This window comes from Pteronotus mesoamericanus, unplaced genomic scaffold (genome assembly GCF_021234165.1).
Source record: "Pteronotus mesoamericanus isolate MK-2021 breed Mesoamerican mustached bat unplaced genomic scaffold, CSHL_Meso_final scaffold_36, whole genome shotgun sequence".
Classification (NCBI taxonomy): Eukaryota; Metazoa; Chordata; class Mammalia; order Chiroptera; family Mormoopidae; genus Pteronotus; species Pteronotus mesoamericanus.
In genome coordinates this window covers 5,051,579-5,072,849 of record NW_026555313.1, presented here as the reverse complement: position 1 = coordinate 5,072,849, position 21,271 = coordinate 5,051,579, and the positions used below count along the sequence as shown (strand labels likewise).

The window sequence follows — 21,271 nt, the reverse complement described above, 5'->3', positions numbered from 1 at the left end:
TAAATTTAATAAATATATGTTTTGAAATGTTACTATATAATAAATATTTAAACTTTTACATAAATGATGGTTGATGGATATAAAGGATTGATAATTTCACCTTTAAAGTGTGTCATGAGTAATGAGGTTTCTCCACTCACAAAAGCCCTTTGACCTTTAAACATTGTACTTACAATAAGTAGAGTTAATATTCTATGTATCTATGAAGCTGGACATAGAGAACCATGATATAAAGGAAAGTTGGCACAAAGTTTTTGATCTTACTTTACCTTTGAATCCTTTTACTTCCTCCCCCCCTATTTTTTCTCACCAACTTCCCACCTCATTTTCTGTCTCTATCACAAAACTACCTTGATGCCTAGAATTCTATCTCACTCATGCTCACACCCAAGTATACTAGAAAGCAAATTGGCCAACTTCACCTTTTCTCTTTATCTTCTGTATTTGCATTTTCACCTAAAGATTACATGGAAATAAAAGATAAAACTAAACATGAAAAACTTAATTTTTGAACATCATCAATATGGATCTATTTAGTGGCAGGCTAATTTTGAGGCAGGAGTGACCCTCCCTAAATAAATAACTGCTTCAGCCAGTCATGTTTGGGATCTTATGCATATGCGTGGCCTCTAGAATACTGTGTTGAGACAAGTGATGTGTGAGTAGGGAAGAGCAGGAACATAAATGCTACCAGAAAATACATATATGTCTATCCATGTGTTTGAGTTAAAAATCAAGCAAATGTCGCTCTAAATGAAGCACAACAGCTTTATGCTGAATAGGATAGACGACAGATATAGATAGAAAAATGATAGATAGATGATAGATATAGATGATAGATGATGATGATAGATGATAGATAGATAGATAGATAGATGATAGACAGATAGACAATAGATACCAGTGAGCTTTCCTTAACTAGTCATTGAACTGTAAATGCAGGTACCAACCTGCTCACTGCGGGTGAGGATGTGTATTTGATAGCTGTGACTAGTCTTTGCAGGAATCCTAAGAAAGCACAGTCATACCGACATGTAGGATTTTGACTTTGGGTGGTGAACACACAATACAATATACAGATGATGTATTATAGAATTGTACTCTTGCAACCTATATTCTTTTATTAACTGATATAACCCCAATAAATTCAATAAAAATATTTAGAAAAGACGCGTAGAATCTTCTAGTAAATATATTTCTGCTCTGAAGGATGCAGAAAGGTTCACATATTTTGCCATGACTACTGGCTCTGAGGGGGAAAAAAAAGTCTGATATACAGGCTATTATGAATTTGTGTGTATGTGTCAGATTGTATAGTACAAAGAGAAAGGCATAGTCAGTAATATCTGTACATCATGTTCTCTGGATCTGCTGTATCTGTTTTTGAAAAGACTGTTCAACAGAAAACCAATTAGAATTATTGCTCATCAGGCTACTTTTACTGTGTATACAGCAAATATGTATACCAGAATAATATGTATGTATACTGAAAAGTAATAGGTATACTGAAATATGTATACTGAAAAGTAATAGGTTCTTTGATGCATCACATAATTATTTTCTAAAATAAAAGGAGTGTGTATAGGCTACTATTGTGATATGGTAAGTGTATGTAAAGTTCCTATATAAACTCCTTAGCCAAATCTACTTTATAAGATAATATTTACATTTTTCTAGGGCTTAGATCAATGTTCATTCTCCAAAGTGATCCACTATCATTTCTTTTTTTCCCCTCTTTCTTCATACTTCTATAATAAGTTGTCTAGCTTCTGGGTTAATTATAAATAATACATGATAAAGATTATATAAGGAAACATCAATTATTTCATTCTTCAGGGTATAATTTTAACTTAAAAATCAGAATTATGTAGCCAATAGAGTCACGTATAAATGATTAACACAAAGAGTCATGGCCCTCCTACCTGTAGTTTATAATTTGTAATCCTTAACAATTTAAATTAAGTAGGATTACTTACTAAGAGATAGTATTAAGTTTGTTTGTTTGTTTGTTTGTTTGTTGTTTCTTTAGCCTAGTAGTCTATCCTCAATTTGGATAAGCCCTCATTACAATTGAAATAATTTGTATTTAAAAATCAGTACATTTAGTAAATCAGATATAAGATCTGTTTTAGAAATGTATATATTATACTATATATTATATATTTTATATATTACAATATATATCTCATGTAACATTACATGTGATATCTTTTTTCTGATAAAAAATATTGGGGCAACTGGTTAGGAAGTTCTAGTCAGAATCTGAAATATTTGCATTTCAGAGGCATTCCTTTGATTCCATGACCCATAAACAGAATTTTTAAAATATGCCAACTCATATCCAGAAGAATCTGTAGCAAATAGATTATAATAAACAGCAGAAGGAATAAAAGCAAGTAAGTAGATATTTTTAAAAGCAGACAGAATTAGAAATCTATTTTTATTAGATTTCAAAAAAATATTTGAGTTATAAAAATAAAACTTGATCTGCTTTCATGAAGAGTATTTTTAATGTCCCAGGTTAAAATGTGGTTTATTTGAAGAGGGCAGACATTTCAAAGAATTCCAAAATATCTTAGGTAGAAACATATTGTTTTCATAGTTCTAACACTTACCAAGGTTCTTCACTGTTTTAAAATTTGAGGTCTTATGCTTTTGCCTAACTGGGCTTTAAAATTAAATATATACACACTACATACCTATATGTGGAGATAAAAACATAAACTTTACTCACAGGCAAACTGAAGTATGGCTTCTCTACTAAGAATACTTCCATAAGTGTTGGCTGCTAGACACTGGTAATGACCAGAATCTTTTGCTTCACTTGGATTGCTTATAATGAAGGTCCCGTCTATCAAACTGTAGCGATAATCACTTTCCAAATCAATCTCTGTTCCATTTCGAAGCCATCTTAGGAAAAATCAGAAAGCAAATGGTAAAAATGACTTGAGACATTATAATACTCCTTGGGAGTGTGAGAATTTCACTGAAGAGAATTTTTAAGATTCAAGTAAAATGAATTACAGTGAATTTCTACCTGTAATTGGGAACTGGGTTGCTACGAACTTCACAATTCAGTGCTACTTTCTTTTCATCAGAATCGGTTGGGAAAATTATATCATCTGGTTCTTGTACAAACACTGGCCCATAGTCCACACTTTCTGTAAGGACCAAAAAGACACATTTTAAAAATATTTTAAATATCAAGACATGTTTTTTTCTCAATTATTTTGCATTCAAAATTCTTGCTCTTTCTTTGTACCCAAAGACACTTTACCAAAAGGAAGGTATAGCCATCAAATTACATTGTTTTAGTAAATTGCTGAGACCTAAACAGAACATTTTTGTAATTGACTGAAATAGCTTTTAAAAATATGGTATATAATGGAAAAACAAGCCTTCCAATCATTGTTTTTGTGCATTTTAAAATATTTATCTTTGTATTCATCTGAAACAGAGTATTATCATGTAAATTAGAGTAAAAAACATTATTCAATGATTTTATTCATATGTGGAATCTAATGAACAAACTGAACTAACAAGGAAAATGGGGACAGACTCATAGACGGAGAGCAGGATGACAGCTAAAAGGTGGGCAGTTAGAGGGCGGAAGGATTGAGCAAAAAGGAAAAAGGACTCATGGACATGGACAACAGTGTGGTGATCCCTGGGGGAAGGGAGGTATTAGAGGACTAAATGGTAATGGAAAAAATACAATAAAGATTAAATTTTAAAAAGTTTAAAAACTAAAAGTTTGTAAAGTCTCTTAGAATGTTAAAAATATACAATAAATAAAAAACATGAAATAATATTGTGTTACTGTTTTGACACTACAAATATGAAAACATCAGTCCTCATGCATTCTTCATATATTGCTTTCTTTACTCATTCAATTAAGCAAGCACTAATTAGTGTTAATAATCTGGGAGTGTAGGGAAAATTTATATAATGCAAATAAATATATTCTCATAGAACAAATAAAATATATCCTCAAAAATTTAACTGAACAAAAATGCCAAAACTGTATAAAATTAAATATTCACCAGTAAGTAAATAAGTAAATAAGGAAATCAGAAGAGAAAAGACTTAAAAAGGAAGGCAAAAAGGAAGAGCATGTAAACTCATTAAGTGCTTCCTGTATGCCAGATAACAGGTTCTGTCTTGTTTAATTAGTTAATACTTAGAGAAAAATCTGTGATAGAGGTAATTTTAAACTAATGAAAATTAAATGGAAAAGTAGAAATAAATACAGGCCCCAGATATCAGGTTAGGCTTGAGGAAGATAATTATGCTAGTGAAATGGTGACTAACTGTGCTATGGAAGTATGTCAAGTTAGTCAGCAGTAGTGTAAGAATTTACAGAATTATATGTATACCTAGAGCATCCTGAATTTGATGAACTTAGAAGTACAAACGTTTTGCTTTATTTTTATCAATCATGAATTTGATTGCATGGTAAACTTAGATCATGATTCTCTCTTTGGCACAAGTGACATTTTGGGATATTTTGTGTTGTGAGACTGTCTTGTGCATTATATAAGATATTTACCATCATTCCTGGCCTCTATTCACTAGATTCCAGTAGTGCACCTTCCCAAAAGGTGATAATCAAAAATTCTCCAGGCATTGTTAAATTTCTCCTGTGACCAAAATTGCCACTTTTTAAAAACCACTTCCTTAGAAAAATGAAAAGGGAAGCTTTTAGATAAGACATATTTCCCACGTATATATCCTGATACATGCCTGTATTAAATAATTAGAGGTTTACGTCCTCTGTGGATAACCACAAGAAAGTATCAGGAAAGCAATGCAAGAATGACTGTCCCGGGAAATGTGGTCTTTAAAAGTTAGAACTGAAAATGTTGTATACCTTCATACTTAAAATATGGGTAAATTGATCTTCTTTCTTTAAATGCACCATATGTCCATTTTGAGAGGGAGGACAAAGAAAAGTGTTCATGGTATTCTAAACATTCATCCAATAAAAACTGAGCACTCACTATAGATAAGCACTAAGAATTCTTTTCTTTAGTCTTAGATAATTTAGCTGAGTTCTTTTTCTTAGCCTACAACAACAAAAAAATAAAAATAACTGATGTGTTTCTCTATACCAAATTATATTGCTGTCACTTAAAACTTTTATTCAAAAGAGGAAAATAATGATTGGATAACTAAATAACTACAAGAAATATTTGTCAAAATATTGTATTAATTGTTGCATCATAATAACTTTATAAAAGTTTAGAAAAACAGATGATATCTCATTAAACTCTCAATGAGTTAAACTGCACAATTAAGTCATGAAAAAATAATCCCTCCTAATCTTTTCACATTAAAAATGATTATTTAGGTAGAGATTGTGAGTGCCTTTGATGTAAAAAATTAACATTTAATACATATATTTTATGTATGTATAAATTATAAAACTCATGAGCTTTAGAGTCAGACACAAGTGGGTTTAAATTTCAGAACCATCATTTTCTAGCCTTCATCTAACTACTGTTATCTTTTGCTGCACCATTTATTAATTGTAGATAATAAGGCCTCCTGGCAGTATTATAATAAAGATTAATTGACATTAACATTTATAAATACAATACATTGTATAAATACTCAAAACATTATAATAAATAATCATAACTTTTACTTGTGGTATAATACTACTTGCCAGACATTATACTGAAAACTTTATGGCCATGTATCATTCAATACAACAACCATGTGGTCAGAAATAATCCCCCCATTTTACAGATGAAAAAACTGAGCTCGATATCAATTAACAAAATTCATATAGCAATAAATAATGAATCTCTTATACAAACCCATGATTGTTGGTATTTAGAATCTGATTACTACTACTAATACTTATAATTATTATTATATTTATGTTATAAAATTTATAAAGCACTTTAGGATAATATTTAATTCTATGGGCTGAGCATTATCATTGTTTCTAGTTCAAAGATGAAAACTCTTAGGTTCTGAGAGACATACAAATTAGCTACACAGTAAATAGTTGATTTTAACTAAGTTTCTTTAGTTTCAAATCTTATGTTCTGAATATAGTCAAAACAGAGAAGAGAAATAAAAGATTGTCATTCCGGGAAAAGCAGAGGGTAAGACTTGATAAATTACAGACTGAAAAACAAGAGACTGGTCTGAACAACATTTATTCTATTATGACTGTCCATACTCTGTTACATATGTCTTTCGTGTTCATTGTCACTCCAAAAGCATCTTAGCATGCACTCAATCACCCTCTCTCCCTCTCTCACTTTTCTCTTAGAAATGAAGTTCCTTGGAAGGGGTAAAAGAGCGTGTGTCTATGCAGGGTAATCATTAATGGTACTTTCTCTGAAGAGATTGGGTTTTTAAAGTTTTTTATCAAGAAGGAATTGTTATAGGTAAACTCAGAAAGAGAATTTGATTTATTCTCCTATAATTTTCAACTCCATCTACTGATAGGGATCACGCATTCATTGTTTAAAGCAATGTCCTTACATTTTGCAATTTTTAGCTTGATGGAATGTGCAACTTGCATAGATAGACCTCAAAACTTATATGACAGTAAACCATCACAAAGATCTTGATAACCAATAAATCAATATCTGACCTTAACAAGGTAGAAATCTTTGAGATAGTTGTGTAACAGGCAGATGCCATCACACATGATCTAATTTTTTATAGGAGTAATGTTTTTTTCTTGATCAGACTTTTAATGAAGAGACTACATAATATTTGTAGATGCTTGAACCTAAAATCTTAGTGGTTATTGCCTGTGAAATACCAAATTCATATCTCAAGTGTTTACTTTCTTCAGAGGATGATTGTTTAAGTTTCAAAATAAGCTGTTGTTTCTCTGCTTCAAAGAATGATGAAATTAACATCCTTTTTCTCACTTTCCCCAAGTTTACTTCCTATATTTTTCAGTTTTGTTTGTTAATCACAGTACCCATGGTTTATTATTCATAGTTATTACTATTAAAAGATTAAACATTTATTATGTCCTCTCACCATAGATTTCCATTTCTAAGTTTCTTATTTTTACCCAATAAAAAGATCATATGTGCTAGAGACCTTCTTATATGCAATATCTGTTGTTGTCTTTATAATTGAAAGACAACTTGACTGAGTATCAAATTAAGCATTCGCTATCATTCTTCCACTTTCTGTGTTCACATTTAATATTACCATAGTGATGTCAAAGTTCAAGACTGACTTTCTTCACTCCTCAGTGACTGGATTTTATGCCTGGATATCCATAGGCCTCTTTACTCATCATTTAGTCTCAAGGATTTTGCTAGATATATCTTGGTGTCATTTTGTATTACTTGCAGTTTCCAGAATTTCTTTTTCAAGAACTTCTCTTCATTTGTTCTGTTCTCCTCATATCACTTAGACACAACTTAGATTTTTTAATGTCTTATTTATCATCTCTGTAAAATAACTTTTATATCTTTATTATTCACCTATTTGTTTGCCTTTTTCAAATTTGGTTGCTGTGTTCCTATCCTTTCGGTAGCCTCTATATTACCAGTATTAAGGGTATGTGTAATCCTGGACTAGTTACAAAAATCACACACAGTCCACCATCCTCTCTCTCTTCTTTTGTCAAGTAGCTGAAGGTAAAGGAACAGCAGTTGCCAAAAAGCTCTAATAGGTATCAAAGATGTTATATGGACCAAATCTGGTTCCCAACTCTCCATAGAGAAGAACCAAATGGAATGTAACATGAATAAGAAAGAAATGTGTATTGTGTTAAAAAAAAACCTTTCTATCTAGAATTTCTTATTTTGATTAATATTATATTTAAACAAATGATTTCCAAACTTTAAAGATATAATTTTATTAAAAAGTAATGTGCACTGACACAGATATTATTTTATTATAGAGACCTACTTATGTTTTTCTTCTTAATTCAGGTCTTTTAATAACTACCTAGTTAAAGTATATCACCAGGTCTAGAGCTTATGACAGGAGATATTCAATTATTCAACCTTATATAGAACATTGTCAGTTATAGTGTTGCAGTTTTTATGACTGGTTTTCTATTTAATCCGTAAGCACCAGTCCTTCATATGCCCAAATTCTGAAAATGGGTTCTTATCTTATGTCTCTATTCCTAAATCCTATTTTGTTAACCCTTCTAGAAGGCCCGGTGTTATTGTTTAGACATTTGTAGTGTATGGATGCTGTGATTCTCGTTTTGTATTTCTACATGTAGTGACCTTCACCCTGTTGTCATGTAATTGTGGGTTCTACTCCATTTTTGATCTTTGCCCACTGATGGCTTTCAAGTACCAGCAGGCTTTATCCCTTTGGCTTCCCCTCAGGGAAAGCTGATAAGCCAGGCTGAATAGCTGATGAGCATTTCTCCCTTGATTCAGGTAGGAAAATTCACATCATGCAAACCCCAGCCCATATAAGAACTCTCATCCCAACCCCACTCCCCAGCTGCAATAACAACCAAAGCTACCCATTCCTTTCCATGTCTTGCTCAAGCTGTTTTCAGGCCAGCCTATCCTGCTCTCATCATAAAGCCTCATGATGTGAACAATAAATATTTTCATATATTTTGATATATGTGTAGCATAATTAGTCTTTGCATTTGAGCCAATTTGGGGAGGTCGGGATGCTGATCTTACAGGGCAACCACATAGCAAGTTAGGGCTCAGTCACCTTGGTAGAGAACAGGGTCTTCTCTGAGGAGAACATATATTCCCCTCAAAAGGTTTGCATTCGTGAAAGCGATAGATCTTCAAATAGGTAACTAAAACATGGAAGATAGACATGTGAGAAAATAAGTGAATTTCTCTGGATAGGTTTCTCCTAAGTCGGTATCAGAAAAACAAGATATGCTGTGGCATCATGCAAATTATTTGGGCAAGAAGGTCTCAACTATGAAGGCAAGCCAGGAGCAAGATTTGGAGATGACATAAATTGGAGATGTTTAGTAATTTATAAATCTAAAATCACATTCATGTATATATTCCTCTTCCTCCTTTTCCCTTTTGTTATCCCTGAGCTTGACTAACAAACTCAACAAGCCCAGAAAAACAACACAGAAAAGAGGGAAAAGGGCTGCACATCCATATTTAGGCTAGTGGTTCTTGAATCCTTTTAATAACAAATATTTTATAATTCTCCTTTTATAAAAATTAATAAATACTCCAATCTACCTATACACAATTTTTAATTTAATAGAAGTAACATAAAATAATATTTAATTCTTATGTAAGTTCTCAGTAACAATTATAATAAAGGACATAAAGAAATAATCAAAGTTTGCTTCTGTTCATAAAATCCTCATGAATATAGCACCAAATGCAAACTGATTCAGGTGTGGTGCTGGAGAATCAAATATCATAAGTGCCATTGGTATTAGGTGATGTGATTTTCTAAATGGTCAACAACTCCAGGTAAAGTTTTTAACAAAATTAAATATAATCTTGCTGTACTTTACACAATTTTTACATTGGCATATGCATTATATATAAAAATATCTTGTATATAATATAATACAGAGTTAGATTCTAGTCTCAAAAAATTATAAGAATTTTCATCTCATGAATTTCTGATAGGACATTTAAGAGGCCTGTGCATTACATTTATAGGTCATTTAGAGTTTCTGGTCTCCACTCACTAAATGAAGATAGAATCACTGAAACAATTCAAATGACACAAATTTCTGGACCACCTCTGAATCACAATAGGGCAGTAATTTTAACTTTTTTCATCTCATGGCACACATAAACTAATTACTAAAATTCTGCGGCACACCAAAAAATGTAATTTTTGCCAGTGTGACAAAAAATAGTTGTAAGTTTGATTCACCCATTGGATAGCCATTGTGTTGGCTGTTGTCAATTTTTTTACTTGACAATCTAAGGGAAAAGAGGTCAGTGTCCCTGACTAAATAGTTAGGTATTGCATGTTTTCAAAATTCTTGCAACACACTGGTTGAAAATCTCTGGACTAGAGCAACAAACAAGAAAAAGACTGCCTAATGTTAACACGGGGTTGGCAGTAGTCTTCCATGAGAGATGCCTGAACAACAAGATAAAGCCTTATCATGAAATAATGACGCTGGGGCCAATGTACCTTTTTCCCAGTGGAGTTCCTTGAAGCACTGCCACGGATTTTATTTATGAAGACAATGATTTTCCTTGTAGAGTCCTGTCCTGGAACTAAGCTGATATCTCACCCTCTCTAACCTCTTTTGAAATTATTGCTATTTATTGATAGGCTTCCCAGGTACTAACTTTCTTCCTGCCAAGACATTTTAAGTATCACCTAATCTGAGAATCCTACAGCTAGGTTCTTAGGGAAGCTTTACTTCTTGACATTAGGTGATGTTTTCAGTTGTTTTCTGGATCATGACCAGAGATTATATGCTTTCCTAGATTCTGAACTTGCCTTTCAGACTTTAATCTCTTTTAAACAATTCCATCTGTGTCCACTTTTCTCAAAGACTACGTCTAATGTCACATCTCAACTCTCTCCACCTGCTGGCTACCTCTAATTTATGGTCTTACTCAGCTTATCCATATAATGTGACCTATGTGTTTCAGTAACATAATCTAGAGAAAATATTAATTAGGCTATTATGTCCAACACAATGATAAGAAATGTACTTTTAATGATTATTAATATATTTATGTGATAATTTCCAGAAATTTTGAAATGTTTAATTAGAAAATGCATTTTATAATGACATTCACAGTTACAATGTGAGAAAAACTGTTCATACCACATGAGCATCTAAGAAGAATCCTTAAAATATCTAAAGTTTCCTTTAACTTTAAGTTGCCTTTCAAAATTTAAATTAAAATTCTTTATAAAAGTCAAACAAGTATAAACTGTCATTATAAAACTTTCAAGGATTCCTAAGTATTAAAGCATTATTTATTAAAAAGCATTTTGATAAATGTTTTATGGGTAGTGGCATTATGTTGCACACATAATATAAATTGAATGTCTAATAGATTTTTTGTCATTTTCTAATGTAGCTATAAAAGAGAGGTCAGATGATTCAGAGATGCTATCATTTATGAAAATGATCAAAGTGTACCAACCTCTTATTACAGTCAAAAGAAGACAAACCACTAGGCAACTCTACCCACAGAGGGAGGACATTGTTCTTTCCATTTGAGATCCAAAATATACAGTTTATTTAAAATAATATATATGCAAATATTCTATCATAGTGTAGAAATTCAACTTAAATTCAGACTTCAAATAGATATCTCCTTATTTAACAATATTTATTAAGTTCCTTGTAAGCTTACATTGCTAAATGCTGAATGAGGATAAAGAGGGGTATATAAGATGGTCTTTGCTCAGATGTCATACAGTAAAACTTAAAAGAAAAACATACCAATATAAAACAATAACAAAAGCTCTAAAAATTAAAATACAACAAAAGAATAAAATTATGAAGTTTCAATTAATGGTCATGAATTGGTAAGATTTTTAATAGAATACAGTCTCTTTTTAAACTGAAAATGGAGTAATTCTTATATATATATGAGTATATCATCCAAGTGAAATACCTTCTCTTAGTAATTTTTAGTATCATTAAAGATCATTTAAATTTTGTATCTGGACATCCAAAACAATTTACCAGCAAAGGATATTTTGAAGAAACACAGAAAATTGTCAACACAGAGTTCACTTTGAGTCTTGTCATTGCCCACAAGCCAAATCAAATCTGGAAATGAGCTATGTTAACAATAAAATTCAGCCAAAGTTACTGAGGATATGAGGCAACAAATTTGGTTGGTTGTAGGAACCTCCCAAATGTCAGAAGCCGGTGGCAGAAACTCCACAGACTGGGCAGACTTGGAGTGCTATGTAAAGTGCAGGTTGTGCTTATCATTGAGGGAATTAAAAAGACCCAAATTATATATTTAACTTTAGTAAGAAGTAATTCACTTCAACTGTGTCTAAAAAAACACCCTTTCCTCACCTGATATAGCATTTGCAGTCACTGAATATCAGGAATATAGCCCCTTAGTAGAAGTCTGAACTTTCTAGTCAGAATTCCTCCTAATTCAGACTGCTTCTGTGCAAAGAAGATAAAATATATATACCTAACCATTTCATCACAAATAGGAGGTGCACCCTACATTTAATTCATTCCTACTAAAACCAGCACAATATAAAGAGATTAAGCCAAAGACCGATTTATTGGCTGTTCATTTATACAGGGAAGGAGAAGTACATTACCAACAGTGGTTAATCCTTGTCTACATTACAAAATCCAAAAGCCGGACATAGGACATATTTAGCAGGTGTTTAAGGTGCTGACTCCTAAAGGCTCCGAATTAACTTATATTATTATAAGAATTTCTAATTTAAACCTTAGTAAAAATTTTAAATCATTTAAGTTACATTACTTATATTCAAAAGACTAGAGTGGTTATTAACAACTCAATTTAAAAAATAAACTAGATATTTCTTGGTTTGTGGAACAGTTTGAAGAGTAACCATAGTCATTCTCCAAATTAACAATATCAGCTTAAAAATAAAATAATTTTTGAGGACTTCTCTAATTGCTCAGCTCCAATGAGCAACATTCTCCTTCCAGGTACTGCTATGCTTGTCCTCTCCTTTATGGGCCTAGCTCAAACATTTTTACTCATTGACTGTGTTCGCTTCCTCTCCTCAATCAAGTGTCAATGACTAAGTGCTGTATTCTCCTTGTGGCCATCTTGTTTGCCTTCTCTTGCTCTGCTTTGCCCTGCTGTTGGGAGTCAGCTACCATTCTGCAAACTAATCTGTGGTGCGGCCTACTGGGAATGGCCTTGGGCAATTGGAACACGCAGTCCAACAAACTTCAGCAACTGGATCCTGTCAACAATCATGTCAAGTGAGTGTTGACAGGATCCAGGTAGATCTGTACTCATTTGAGCCTTGGAATGAGACAGCAGTCCTACCTGTTCAAAGGCACAAAGCTAGAGGACCCAACTGAGCCACATTTGCTTTCCTGACCCAGAGAGACCATGAGATAACAAAAATATGACTTTTGTTCATTTTGTTGATATCCTCACCATACTTCTAAATTTCCTACCAAGGATTCCTCTTCAATATTATAATTTTAAGTTTTTTCCACAAATTTCACCTATTTTAGTCTTCTGTGTTCTCCTGTGATCATCTCAACAGATTGGTATTATTTTCTAGGCAGCCTAGATTTGTGTATTTGGGTCCCAATTAATTGTCCTTCTTTAGAAGAGAAGTCAGATGGACGCCAGAGTCTTTTGCAGCCCAATGTTGAGTGTCATATTCCATTATTTTTGTCATAACCTGTTTTCCAGAAGCAGGTCACTACCTGCAGCTCACAAGGGCGGAGAAGTGATAACACAGTAAATACCAGGAGGTAGACATTATTGTGAGCCATTTTAGATTCTACATACTACAGTTTTCATCACATTAATCTCATCTTTTATTTTAAGAAATGAAATATCACACAGTGGAGGTCGTTTCTCTACCCTATCCTGGGACTATTTTCCTGGTCTCATTCTCCATTTGTCTTCAGAGGGAAGCACCATAGACAACTTGCTGTCCTATGTTCATGTTTGTAAAATTGCACCACATATATGTAACCAAAAATAGTATACATTATTTTTATTTTTGTATTTTTACATAAGTTGTGTCATATTATATGTAATAGTCTATAACTGTTCTTGTTTAATAACCATAATATTTTGAGGTATATACATTTGTCTCATAAAGATACAGTCTGTTCATTTCAATAATTTTAAGTTTTCAATAAATAAAAAAATAGAATTTATGTATCCATTTCCCTTCTAATGGACACCTACTTGTTTCTAATTTTTTGCAATTAAACATATTGCATTGAGCATACTTTTATATTTCCTTGAACATGTGTGAAAGAATTTCTCCAAGTTGTACATACAAAGGTGGAATTGCTTTTCCAAATTACTCTACAAATTGGGTTTTTACATTTCTTAGAAAAATCTTACTACCTGGGGTACTTTTAAGCTTAAATGTGAGCAAGAGAGGGATGACTTTGTATTCAGGCTCGATTAGTTTTCTCATTTTTCACAAAAGCATGTCAACCCCAGCTTTACTCTCTATTAAGGCTAAAGGGAATTACCTGACAAAAGCTGTTATTTCAGGCTCTTGTCAAAAACAACAAACTCAAAGTCACATCTAGCCAAGATCTATCAAGTGCTCAGATGAGAAAAAAATAGTTATGAAGGATTACTAAAAAAAAAATACTCAGACTTTACATTCTTCCTGATACTCTAAATATGGATTAATCTAGACTAGCAGAGGAGTTAAATGACATAAAACTGGACTGGTTTCCAGTCAGAGTCTTGATACTCAAAGTGTGGCCCATAGATCATCAGCAGCAGCATCACCTGAGAGCATTTTATAAATGCAGATTATCTGGCCCCACACATGATCTGTTGGAAAGGGTTTTATTTTAACAAGATTTCAAGTGATTGTATATATATTAAACATTAAGTAGCACATTTTTAGAATAATTACTTCTCACTTTGTTGTTGATGCTTGGGTTTCATCAACCTTTGCTGAAGCAGATGAAATTCACTGTTATGTAGCCAATAAGAATAATGTTCAGGTCACTGGTCTTTATATCAATTAATTAATTTTTAATAAGGACCCTCCAGAAAAATGTGTCTGGTCTTAGTGTCAACAATAACCATGCTTCTACTCAATTACTACTTCTTTTTAAACACTGAAACACTGAGAAATATGTAACTGATCAGTTTTAATTTCCTTGACCATTAATTACCCAAAGCAGGTATGAATAGGCACTTTAATTTGAAGCCTGCCTCCCTTTTATGTTCAAATATTTGCTATTTCTTCATTTTCATGAGTTTTAATTTTTTTCTAGCTGTATTTTATTTACCATTGTGAGCTATGTTAACATACATTTGGAACAAAAGTACAAAGGAGTAGAACCAAATTATACCAAATACTGGAGTATCTCATAGTTCTGATCATTTAATACAGTCATGTGTCTCTTAATGATGGGGATACATTCTAAGGAATATGTCAGTAGGCAATTTCATTATTGCACAAATATCATAGAGGGCACTTACACAAATCTACAAGGTATAGCCCACTACACACCTTGGTTATATGATTGCTTGTCAGCAACAAACCAGTACATGTCACTGTACTGAATGTTGTAGGCAATTGCATAAGGCATTTACCATAAATGAATCTTGCAGGACTGGAACTTTCTCTGTGAGTAAGTGAATAGGGAGTGAATGTGAAGGCCTTGGACATTACTGTATACTACTGGAGACTTGATAAACACTCTCCCACAAGCCGTCCCCATGTTTCTTTTCAACGGGGTTATAGATAGTATGTCAAAGCTGTCAGTGGTGCTCCATGGACAGGGATGTGGGCTGGATTCATTGGAAATATCTACGAGAAACACACTGGATAATGCATAGATCACCATAATCATGATGGTCGGAAGGGTATTAAGATGGCCTCAGGATTTGCAGGAAAAAGAAATCAAGATAGAGAGAGGAACATAATGGATTGCATGGCTATGTGTTTTAGCTATTGTAAATTGGAACAGTGGTCAGATTAGGAAACTTTGTGGTATTCATTTTTCAAAAAATAGGGTAATTGACATTGAGAGAGTGCAAAACCGAGGATCCAGTATTTTGACTTTGGGAATTTGTTTTTGTCTCCATCGATCCTATCTTACACAAAGGGGTCTCTCCAGCATTGAATTGATGGAAGAAATAAAACTTATCTATGTTTTACATAATTACAACCTGAAAATATTCCCAAAATACAAGGGCAGGCTGGCTCCACACTATCAGAAGTGTTTACTAAAGTGGCAGTGGCACTTAATAAATATGTGTTAAGCTGACTCCTGTGAACCTGTGTCCTTGCACAGGATCTTAGGCCCTTAACAGAGAAGTTACACTGTATTCTGAAGACTGTCAGACTAGATCTGGGAGAGCTGTGGCACCCTCTGAATATGTAGCAGTTGGGGGACAGGCTCATTTGTGATAAAACAGGCCAGTGGCTCAAAATTGAGGTAATCTGTACACCCAAAATTGAGGTGCTCTTAGATAAAGAGAATCTATTGTCAAACCCCACAGGTATGGCTCTTTGAGAGAGGGGAGAAATCCCTCCTGACCGCATATTCTTCTATTTCTTACAGTTAATTTAACACCATTAGAATGTTACAAGACTACTGCCATATATGTGGTCTGTCATTGACTGAAATGTCATTGAGGGTACATGACAGTACATTCCATCTGATGTCATCTGTAAAATAATGATGCCTAAAGAACAGAAATCACAATGCATTTGTCTGATGACTATGACATTAGAGTTAATGTAACAGGATTTTTTAAAGACTTTTTTTAAGAGCAAGTTTTAGGTTTAATTGAGATGAGAGTAGAGATTTCTCATATACTTCCCACCCTCACACAGACATACCCTTTTTCATTATCAACGTCACTAACTAGAATAGTACATTTTTTTAAATCAAAGATAAACATGTATTACGTATCATAATCACCCAACATCCATAGTTATGTTAAATTTCATTCTTAGTTTTGTACATTCCTTGTTTTGGACAAATGTATAGGGACATATTCATCTTTTTGATATCATTCAGAGTATTTCCAGTGCCTTAAAAGCCATTTGTGCTGTGTATTCATCTCTGTCCCAATTCCCCATCTCTGGCAACCACTGATTTTTTCACGGGCTCCATGGTTTTGCCTTTTTCAGGACATCACATAGTTTAAACATAAAGTGTATAGCTTTTTAAGATTCACTTCTTTCACTTAATAGTATGCATTTAAGTTTCCTTCATGTCTTTCGATGGTTTAATAGCTCATTTCTTTTTGCACTGAATAAGGTTCCATTGCTTGGATATACTACAGTATTTATCCATTCACCTACTAAAGGATATCCTAAATTTTCAGATCCTTTAGATAAATACCAAGGAACATAACTGCTGGGTTATAATAAGTGTATAGTTTTGTAAGATACTGCCAAACTGTCTTCCAAAGTGCTTGTACCATTTTGTATTCCCACCAATAACATATGAGAGTTCCTGTTGATCTTCAGTAGCACTTGGTGTCTTCAGTGTTCTGGATGTTGGCAATTCTAACAGGTATATAGAATTATCTCACTGTTTTAATTTGTATGTCTCTGATGACATATGATGTGATGCATCTTTTCACATGCTTACTTGCTGTCTGTGTGTCTTCTCAGATGAAACATCTGTTAATGCCTTTGGCCCATGTTTTCTTGTGTTGTTTTAAGAATTCTGTCTATATTTTAGATAAAAGTCATATATCAGATATTCTTTCTCTTTATCTTCATCTGAAGACTTTTTTTTCATTGCTTTTTAGAGAGAGAGGAAGAGAGAGAGGAAGGGAGAGAAACATTGATGTGAGACAGAAACATTGATTGCCTGCCTCCTGTATTTTCCTGGACTGGGGATAATATGCACCTAGACTGCAGATCAAACCCGCAATCTAAGTATGTGCCCTGACCAGTAATCAAACCCTCAACCTTTCGCTTACAGGATGACATTTTAACCAGCTTATCCACACTCGCAAGGGCTATATCAGATATTCTTTTAAAAAACATTTTCTCCAAAGCTCAGGCTTTTTCCCTAATTCTCCTGATAACAGCTTTCACAGAACATTTAATGGAAATTAAAAACTTCTATTATGTATAAGTATTTGGAAAATAAAACGTTTTTAATATGCTAGCACAATGATTAAATACAATTTAAATGTCAACATTTTTAGATGATGCCTCACATGGCAACAATTGGCATAATCATGTGGCATGAGTTTGCTTGTGATTGGTACCACAACCTAATTTGACATTTCTAGAATCTTTCCAAGTAGTTTAGTTCTCACAAAATGTTTCTTTGAATGTTTAGTCCTTCATCAATCATAATTAAAACATAGCTCAAAGTGTATTGGACATAAAATCAGTAGATATGTGAACAAAAATTAACTATACTGCTGTTAAAAAAAATAAACAACAGACCAAAATAAAATTACTCTTACTAAACCACATCACCAAACCAAAAGTTAATACCTAACTTAGTTGCTGTTTCAGCCTCTTGCAGGAGTGGAATTTTAAATTGGGTTTAACTTAAGAACTCGGTCTGGGATCAGGCCGGATTCAATTTGAGCTTGACTGGGTCCAAAAGTAGAACTTCTAGTGAATATTGATAAATGGCATCCTTTATTTCCAAACACTGAGTGTGCCACCTTTTGAAACACTTGCTTATTTTATGTGTAAGAACGAGAGTCCCAGAAACTGCTATTTGCAAAGGAGAGAGCATCTTGCTGGAGACGCCTAGAGTTGCAATGGCCATTGGGAGGAGAATTCTGGTTAGATATAATCTTTTAAGTGCACTTGAAAATAAGGGTTCTCAAATTGTGCCAACAGAATGAGAAATCTATTTTAATTGTCATGCAGAAGTTGCAAAGTGTTTTAAAATTCTAAAGTAGTGTTGTTAAAAGATTCATAGCAAAAGTCTAACATAACTTCTATTGCTCCTCTTTATCCTCCTTCATTTGAGTACTCATTCTAATAATTCTGTCTGAACTGCCTTTCCACTGTGAAAAGATTATTGAATAGTTATCTATTCAAAATAAAACCATGTAAGGCTATGTATGATCCCTCTCAGGTATCTTTCACTGGTAAATCAAAGACCACAGGGAAAGAACTTTTGAAACCTATGGAGGATTCTCGAATATATATGTTTTGTAAATGGATTATCTTCTCAGTCCAGTAAAAGTGGAAAATAAAATTTCATGTCTTCCCTTCATTTCCAACTCCAGACAAATTGGTTATTTATCCATTTTCTCCCAGGGACAGCTATTGTCTTCTTTCTTGACTTGTTTTCCATCCTAAGAACTTGATTTGGCTTTCTGCCTGTCTGGCACATACAGGCTGTTTGTTTTTTCTTTTGATTGTCTTTGGCAGGAGCTATGGATCTTGGGAAAGTAGTAATCTTTGCACTGTCTTGGCTCCATGGGGTGGTTTAATACTGCCAGCAATATTTACTGTTTGTACTGGAAACTACTAAGACACTTGAAAAGATTTAATAACTTTTTGATCAGAGATTTGACCAAATTGGAAGCTGATATTTAGAGCCTGTATTTTTTTTTTCTTATATTTAGTTCTTCTGCCCTAAGTTAAATGTACCCAGAGAGAAAAGATCATTGCAACACTTGGTGGATGAATTTGTCAGTCCTTTAATGCCATTTAGGCAGCAACCCAATTCTCTAAGGTACTAAAATAACCCCAACAGTCCCTGTTGTACAAATCTAGCCCTCATAGGACCAGAGATGTGGCTCCACAAATGATCCAAAGTCCACTGACCCTTTTTTACCATTCCAAAAACCTAAAAACCTCCTCTACTCATCTCGAAGGGCTTGTCAATATTAGCCTTAGGAAACCAAGAACTTCTAGGAGGAGATAGCATTTCTTTTCCTGAGCCTATGAAATGTCCTGGAGGTGGGGGCAACCAAAAATCCTGAAATGTATTTAGAAAAAAATTGTATATTTATTCTTATGTGTTCAAACATCGGTCACCTTCAAAGTACTCTCCATTTGATATATTACATCTATCGAGACATTTTTTCCATTGCTCTAAACTGTTTTTGAACTCTTTGATTTAGATGCCTTTTAGTGTTTAGTGTTTAGTTGTTTGTTTGTTTCACCTCTTCCACATTGGCAAACTGTTTTCCTTTGAAGATTTTTTTCATCCAGGGAAAGAAAAAAAATTTACTCAGGGCAAGATCAGATGAATAGAGAGGGTAAGGCATGGGAAATGCCATTTTTGGTCAAAAACTGCTGAATACTCAAAGCTGTATGGGCAGATGTACTTATAAATTCCCCGTCATGAAATGGGAAAATGTATTGATGTATTGAGAGTTCAAAAATATTTCACTGATGCTGAATGCAGCCTCTCACAACAGTGCCAGCTGGTACACGGATACAGATAGGCTCCTAGAACACTCACTTACTGGGGGAAGCTTGCACTACAAGGGCCCCACACTCAAGAAGATAATTCCAGGTTTTTATGTGTCCTCCCTCGTGTGTGTATATATATATAGGTATGTATATATACCTGGTCTTCTCCAGGAAGTCTTGTCTAAGCCATCTTTTTAAAATGCAAATTTCAAAAAGATAATTGTCATTTTTTTAAATAAAAAGGCCGAAAGATCACTTATAACTTGATTTGTCAAAGACAAATACAAATCTTAAATGTCTTCTCCACAAATATAGCTAAGCTTTAACCAGCTGAGGAGACAAATTTAACTTGTTCCAGTTGCCAAAACAAAATTTGGAACATACAGTTCTTTTATAAACTATTGAGTTTTGCATTATCATACCTGTCTCTTGACAAAAAGCTGTCTGTTTGCATCTGTGCGTGTCTATATGTGTTCTCTCATATTAGAGATGGAAAATGGGTTCTTTGGAAAGTAACCTCACAGGGTGATCTGACCATAAATTCCTATCTGGGAAGGTCATGGTGTGCAGTCATTCCCCGGGCATAAAACTTCCTCACAGACAGGCTTATCTTTGCCTCAAGCAGTCCCTGCCCTTTGTTTCTGTGTATCTAGGTTAACCTACATTTGAAACATCCCTTTCAAGCCCCTCCATCTAATACCGGACCGCCCTGTCAGACTCCTTTAGAGAGCACATATTCTTAACTAAACCGTAATCTAATCTCCAGGTGACCACTCCCAGGAGAGCACAAAACCTTAACTACCCTGTGATCGTATCCCCGTGTTGCTTTCTTCCACCCTCACGTAATTTTTCTTAGGTTCCTGCCTTAACCTCAAATGCATAGAGTAAGCTGCAAAACTGTTATTCCCTATAGCATTTTAGATCTTGCTCCCCATCATATATCGTCAGTGTGGCTCAAATAAGCTCAAAAAAATTCTCTACAGGTTTGGATGTTTCTTATATCAACAGTATGTTGTAAATGCGTGGTATTTTTCTATATCTAGATGGCATTTCCAGAACAGCTCCATTTAATTGGGTTAAAAGTCGAGTGCTTGTCAAGATTGAACATTCTAAACTCTCAGAAAGAGACAATTTAAATACTTTTTTCAAGTTTATGTGGTCTAAAATAATCTTTAGTGAATAAAGCTAGTTTAAATTTGTTATTTTAATTAAAACAGAGATGTCTTTTGAGTTATCCACATTACATATAATGTAGATAAACAACTTTATTCTACCTGGGTTTACTAGTGAAGCC

General features: G+C 33.6%; 1 protein-coding gene across 1 annotated transcript in view; it reads right to left on the bottom strand.

Annotated features, from left to right (window-relative positions):
• The window catches only part of CNTN5 (contactin 5), a 480,323-nt gene that overhangs the window by 442,612 nt on the left and 16,440 nt on the right, over window positions 1-21,271 (bottom strand). The window contains exons 3-4 of the mRNA XM_054592597.1: window positions 3,038-3,161; window positions 2,735-2,910 (exon numbers count right to left, since the gene is read on the bottom strand). Of these exons, the coding sequence (XP_054448572.1) occupies window positions 2,735-2,910; window positions 3,038-3,161 (300 nt within the window). The remainder of the gene's footprint in view (window positions 1-2,734; window positions 2,911-3,037; window positions 3,162-21,271) is intronic.